The sequence below is a fragment of the Manis pentadactyla genome, chromosome 3 (assembly GCF_030020395.1).
Source record: "Manis pentadactyla isolate mManPen7 chromosome 3, mManPen7.hap1, whole genome shotgun sequence".
Taxonomy (NCBI): Eukaryota; Metazoa; Chordata; class Mammalia; order Pholidota; family Manidae; genus Manis; species Manis pentadactyla.
Genome location: NC_080021.1, coordinates 116,396,990 through 116,402,989, shown reverse-complemented (window position 1 = coordinate 116,402,989; position 6,000 = coordinate 116,396,990). Strand labels below are relative to the sequence as shown.

The window sequence follows — 6,000 nt, the reverse complement described above, 5'->3', positions numbered from 1 at the left end:
GCACCATGCCAGTGCTGCCTCAGGGGGACTTATGAAGCTTTTGTGGGGTCTGGGGCCCACTGAGGTGGCAGGCTGGCTAAGTGCCTGGAACCTGCTCCTGCCAGTGCTATCAAGGTGGAGGAGGAATGTAAACAGTGGTGCTTGCCAGCATCCCTGATCCTGGAGAGAGTTTCAGCAGGCCCCCCCCCCCCATTTGGTGGATGCTCTAGTGTTAGTGAATGGGTTTCCTTTGCTTATTTTCTAGTTGTCCTTCAAACTATACTTTTTTCTGTGCTCAAGGGCAAGCGATCTGTGCATAGGTCTCAGTGACATCCCTCTCAGTGCAGCCTTGTTTCATGGGTGGGGTCCCCATCACTGCTGTGTCCTTGCCTCTCCTGTTGTTCTATCCTCTGCTGTGCAGAAGCTGTTCACTCACCCTCAGATCTTCTTCCAGAGGAACTGCTCTGTGTGCAGGTGCAGGTTTGGTGTGTATGTGGGAGGAGGTGGGTTCGGGCCCTTCCTATGCTGCCTGCCATCTTAGACTCTCCACCATGGTCATTTTAGAACATTTCTGTCACCCCAAAAAATGTTGCCACATGCTCATCTGCAGCCAACCTTCACTCCCATCTTTTTCCATCCACCGCTGACTGGCTTTCTGCCTGAATGGATTTGCCTTTTCTGAAATTTTGTATGAATGGAATTAAACAATATGTGGCCTTTTGTATCTGGCTTCTTTTACTCAGTAATACTCTTGAGATTTATCAGTGTTGGGCTGTGTATCAGTAGTTTGTTCCCTGTATTGTTGGACAGTGTTCTGTTGTACGGATAGTAGTCCACTTATGGATGTACCACATTTTGTTTATCCATTTCTCAGTTGATGGACAAGTGGGCTGCTTACAGGTTTGGGCTATTATGAATCATGCTGCTATGAACACACATGTAAGTCACTGGGTAGACAGAAGTGTTACTTTTATAATCAGAAAAGAACAACAGAAGGACCAAAATGGGTCTTCAAGCTATTTCTGGAATCTACCTCCTTTTATCAAAAGAAGCTGTACCAGTGGGGCTGAAGTTTTAAAATAAGAAGAAAAATTAGTGGGCTGCTGAGCAGGCTTTGCCTGTGCCTCCCAGGGGACACCCAGGAGGAACAGAGATGATGGCTCTACTCTGGAACCACTTCCACTCATACCATTCCCCAGAGCTGCAGAACACACATGCCGTTTCATGTATCCACTCCAGCTCTGATATCAATCTCAAGCCCAGAGATCAGTTCCCCTCTTTAAAAGTCTGTGGGTTCAAAAGCAGCAAATTAAGGAAATATCAATTCGCTGACTCTGTATGTTTTATAAAAGTTCACCAGTGTGGTTTGCTGTTTGAGTAGCAGTGGAGAAAGGCCTGAAGCACCGATGCAACTTAATGGGCTGAGTTAAGATTTAGCATCTCACGTTTTTAGTCTGGGTCCTTCTCAGTACACAAAGGTCAAAGGTTGTAGCAATGAAGAGAAAAGGATCAGAAGAACCAAGTAAGAGGATCTAGTTCTGTAAGCAGGGAAGAGATCAGTAAACAACTTGGAGGGAAGGAGGTAAACAATAATTTGGAATGTAATTTGGGTGCCCTACTTGCAGAGGGCAAGAAGCATGCTGGCAGTGCACACTGGGGGATAATACAAGGAGGTTTACCGGATTTTAAAGCACTTTGGGGCAATTTGGTGTTAATGAAAATTGCAGATGACAACTTTATTATCTGTAATAGGCTCTCTACTCGAAGCTCTTCTAGCAACCTGAGTTACTTTCTGTGGACATAAAGCCCAGGTGACTTTTGAACTGTCCCCATGCAGGCAGCCCTGCCTGTTTATATGAAGACTTCTCTGCTCCTCTTTGTAAATTACCTATGGGACATATACTCTGAAACCTTCTCTCTACTTTTCCTTTTACATTTATTTTCCTTGGGAGGTTTTGTTTCTGTTTAACCTGTAATTTCTAGGTATATGACTACATTCCTTACTTTCAACTCTTATGCTTTCCTCTTTTAGCCTCTGTAACCAAAATATGAACACCAGCAGGTTTCTGGTGCTTGATGATATTCAAAGAGCTTCCTCTTGCTCCTTGCCAAGAATCAATCCTGTGATGTGGCAGGATTGCCAGTACTGACTCCTTATTTGAAAAAGAGGAAATTGAGGTGGGGAAGTTCAGCAACGACCTAGTAATCACACAGTCATAAAGTGGTGGTACGCTGAGTGGGTTACAGGCCCCTAGCCCTGGTGTAGCGCAGGGTGAGGGTCACGCAAGTGATGAGGTTTAAGACAAATGTGCTGTTATCTGATGGGTTAAACTTAGACCAAAAGGAAAGGGGCACTCAGTAACAACTCACAGGAGGTCTACAGAATTTGTTCAAAACCAGCAATCTGGGATTGTAAGAATGTAAGAGCGTGTGAATTTTCTAACTCATTTTTAAGTTTGCTACATGCCTTATATATTCATTATTTTTAAAAACACACCAATATCCTGAACTTGAGACATAGATGAAGTTGTAAAGAGCTTCTGTTGAATGATGATTTGTCAGAATGTGTTTTCAACAGAGTATTTTCAGGGGTTGAATAATTACTTTTATGACCTTGTATAAAATGTTACCTTCAACTAAATTACTGGGTATGGCAATTAACACTTAATGGTGAAATGTTTCTCAGGAAAGGAACATGCTTGGCAGTCAATGTGAACCAATCAGTGGTGTTTATTCTGAAGCTTTTATTTTGGAGTCCAATATTGCAAAATGACACGTTTAATGTTTATGACAGGTATTAGAAATTGAGATGTTTTTTATTTCTACTATTTTAGAGTAAAATTGTAGATAATGTTCCAAACTGTCATCAAAAAAATGCAGAGCAAACTTTTCTGTATATAAACTGTACATAAAAACAAGGCACTATACATTTTGGGGAAATAGGTAGAGAGGTGGATTTGCACAAATGCTTCCCAGCCCATGCCAGGAAGTACAAATCTTTGCTCACTGTAGCACCGAGGCAGCACTCAGAAGAAGTCAGACCTCACGCTAGAGGAGACATTTCTGAACACGTGTGAGGATACATATCGGTGGCAGAACTCATTCCGTAGAAGCAACTCTATCTACCTTTTAGTACTATTTTGACACTGAAAAAAAGTCTTCAAAGTGAATGAATACATATTGCTTTGTTAAATACATATTTGATTTATATGGTGTTTATATAAATATATATATATATCTTAGAATCCACAAACTATCAAAATAACACTTTATAAAGAGAACTGCTTCCAAAAAGGCGGCACGGGAACAGGAGGGCTGTGCTCCTAGCAGCTGCTGAGGAAGCGCTGCCCAAGTGCATGTAAGGATACTTTTCTTAACATACCTGCTGAGTCGTGGAAAGGGAATTCCAAATAGGGCTCTTAAACATTTACAAAATACACAACCCCAGGACAAACAGTAGAGCTAACAGCTTCAGGTTTTGAAAACTCTTGATTCAAAACTATTTTTTCAAATACCAATCCAAAGAAATATCCATTTTTCTGGTCCAGTGGTATTGAAAGCAATGACACGGTACCACCAGCATCTCCCCAACTCAGAACAGACCTTTTGCTTTCTTCAGGTTCACCTGCTTCCAGGCGGGCAGTGCATTGTATTCCTCTCTGGTCATATCTAGTGCAAACTGAAATCGAGAGAGACACCCAGTGGCTGAGTACAAGGACTCTCATACAAGCCATGTGTGTTGCTGTCCCACCTAGACATGCACTTACCTCAAAGTCTTCATCAGTGAGATAAATCTCAAGCTTTAAAGGATCAACTCCCTCGGGCAGTGGCCTGGCGAAGAGTTCAGCCAGTGGGTAAACGGTTTTACACAGCTTTGCTAAGACATCTTCCACGAGTGTGATCTGATTAGAAACTTCTGTATCCTAGGGAAGAGAAGGGAGCAGTGTGCCATATCTGAACATGTGCTTTCTGCAAATACAGTGTTGTCCCATCCGGAGCCCAGACAGGCTTGCTCAGGGGGGAAGAGACTCCAAAATTGAAAGAAAATGCCCAAAGCTCCTCCGTTCTCCTGAATTTTAGATGTCTCTTGGCCCCACCAAAATGTTTCAAATAAATTCTGTCTTGACGCTGCCCCACAAAGAACATTTGGGAACTATCACATGAGCGAATTATGGCATAAGATTATTAAATGTGAAGTCTCAACACCAGAAACATTCAAATAATGGAATTTGTTTTAAAAGTTAAAAAAAATTAACCTGAAAAGAATCACATAACCCCTCTCATCCCATTTCTTAATCTACTTAGAATATGATGCTGAATCAAGATTTACTTTATTCTGAAAATACTGTTTCAGGTAAATCATCTTCCTATGTTAAACTTGGGATCCCAGACTGGCTACCCTCCCTGGTGGTGGGGCGAAGGTGAACGACTAACGTTGCTGAATTCAGCATTAATACCTGGTACAGACTAGTAGTCAAGAGGTGGGTTTCAGAGTACGCCTGAGAAAAGCTACTTCATGTTTCTGAGCCTTGGCTCCTTCCCCAGTAAAATAAGGATGATGATAATGAGATGAATCTTAACTGACTGGTGTCAAAATCAAAGGAGAAAACAAATGTGAAGTGCTTGGAGCCATGCCTGGTACACAGTGGGCACTCAGTGAAAGTCCATTGTCATTACAGAGTGCTGGCGTGGGAAGCCCAGCTGGGCGCTGGCTGGAAGGAAGCCTGCAGGCCTCCGCAAGACATTGTACAGCCCCTGCTGAGTGCTAGTGAATACAGAAAAACAGTGCTGATTTATGTCCTTGAACTCTGACTGTATGAGGCACCGACAGTGCTCGTACTCCCTGGAGTTTTTAGGTTCCATGGATCACATATTTATTGTGAATAGAGCCATCTCACTACAACTGTGTCAGAGAGCAGGCTGCCCCGGGGAGACCCAGCCCACTGGGCTGCAGAGCAGAGGTAAGGCTCACACTACACAGGCCCTCTCTGTTGTTAAGGAGCAGGGAATTTTTTTGTTTGTTTAAACTTACAAGAGTATTTTACAGGAAGTCTTGGTATCTCCCCCGGAAGAGTGGCTCTTCCTACACAGTAAGAAAACCCAAACGGAACAAACGTATTTCCCACCAAACCAAAAGAATAAAAAAGCTCTTGAAGCTGCTGTGTTAGGGATGTTATAAACTAAGAAATTCTACATAGTGGTAGTAAGCTAAGCTTCCTTTTTTTGGTGTGGTTGGAAATGATAACTTCTGGTTGATAATGTTTTGGTAAATACAGGTTATGATAAATGCTTCAGGTGGTTTTATAAAAGACAATACTAATGAGACATTAAGCGCTACCTTGCCGGGAGTAACCCCTACACATCTGTTCGCTCAGTTGCTAGTTCTCCACAGGTTGACTTTGTGTCTCGTCTGCCACAGGGTGAATGTCTGAAGCCTGAGGACTTCATTGTGCCTTACAAGGCCTTGAGAGGCAACAGATTCTTAGCCTACTGAATGCAGAGACAGCAGCTTTTACTTAGGTATATTCTCCAAAGTAATTAAATTCACCTTTACTTTTAAGTGTTTTAAATTTGAGCATTACGTGTAGAAAACTACTAAACTAGTTCGATTGACTTCTCCTTAGGCTGTTCTTCTTTCTAATTCTACAAAAGTGCAGCTGGATGCTTCTCCCCAAGGCAGTCGGCTCACAGTCCGAAAGGCCGGGGAACCACCTTCCTAGGGAAGAAAAGCGTCTCACCATTTCTGTGATTTCGGCAATGTCCTCCCTGTGCTCCCAGCTGGGAAACATATTGGTGAATGTCAGGGGTTCCAGGCCAGCGTGAATAAGGTAAGACTTGGGGGGCGGCTTCTTGATATTTTTTCCTGCAGATCCACAGAAGGCAAATGTCAGTACACCTGGGCTGGGTCCCGAGATCCTCTCTCTCTGATTTCCCTTGAAATCTTTCCTTCTTTGTTTGGTTCTCTGGACTTCATGCTGCAAGTGGAAGCTATGAGTAGTTCCTAACAACACATGGATAATG

The 6,000-nt window shown here is 42.9% G+C and overlaps 1 protein-coding gene across 19 annotated transcripts in view; it reads right to left on the bottom strand.

Annotated features, from left to right (window-relative positions):
* Positions 1-2,691: 2,691 nt before the first annotated feature.
* Positions 2,692-6,000, bottom strand: part of SVIL (supervillin) — a 232,971-nt gene continuing 229,662 nt past the window's right edge. For all 19 annotated transcript variants that reach the window (XM_057498342.1, XM_057498343.1, XM_057498341.1 and 16 more), the window contains 3 exons: positions 5,718-5,842; positions 3,747-3,902; positions 2,692-3,658 (listed from right to left, as the gene is read on the bottom strand). In XM_057498342.1, coding sequence (XP_057354325.1) covers positions 3,572-3,658; positions 3,747-3,902; positions 5,718-5,842 — 368 coding nt within the window. In that variant the 3' untranslated portion in view covers positions 2,692-3,571. The remainder of the gene's footprint in view (positions 3,659-3,746; positions 3,903-5,717; positions 5,843-6,000) is intronic.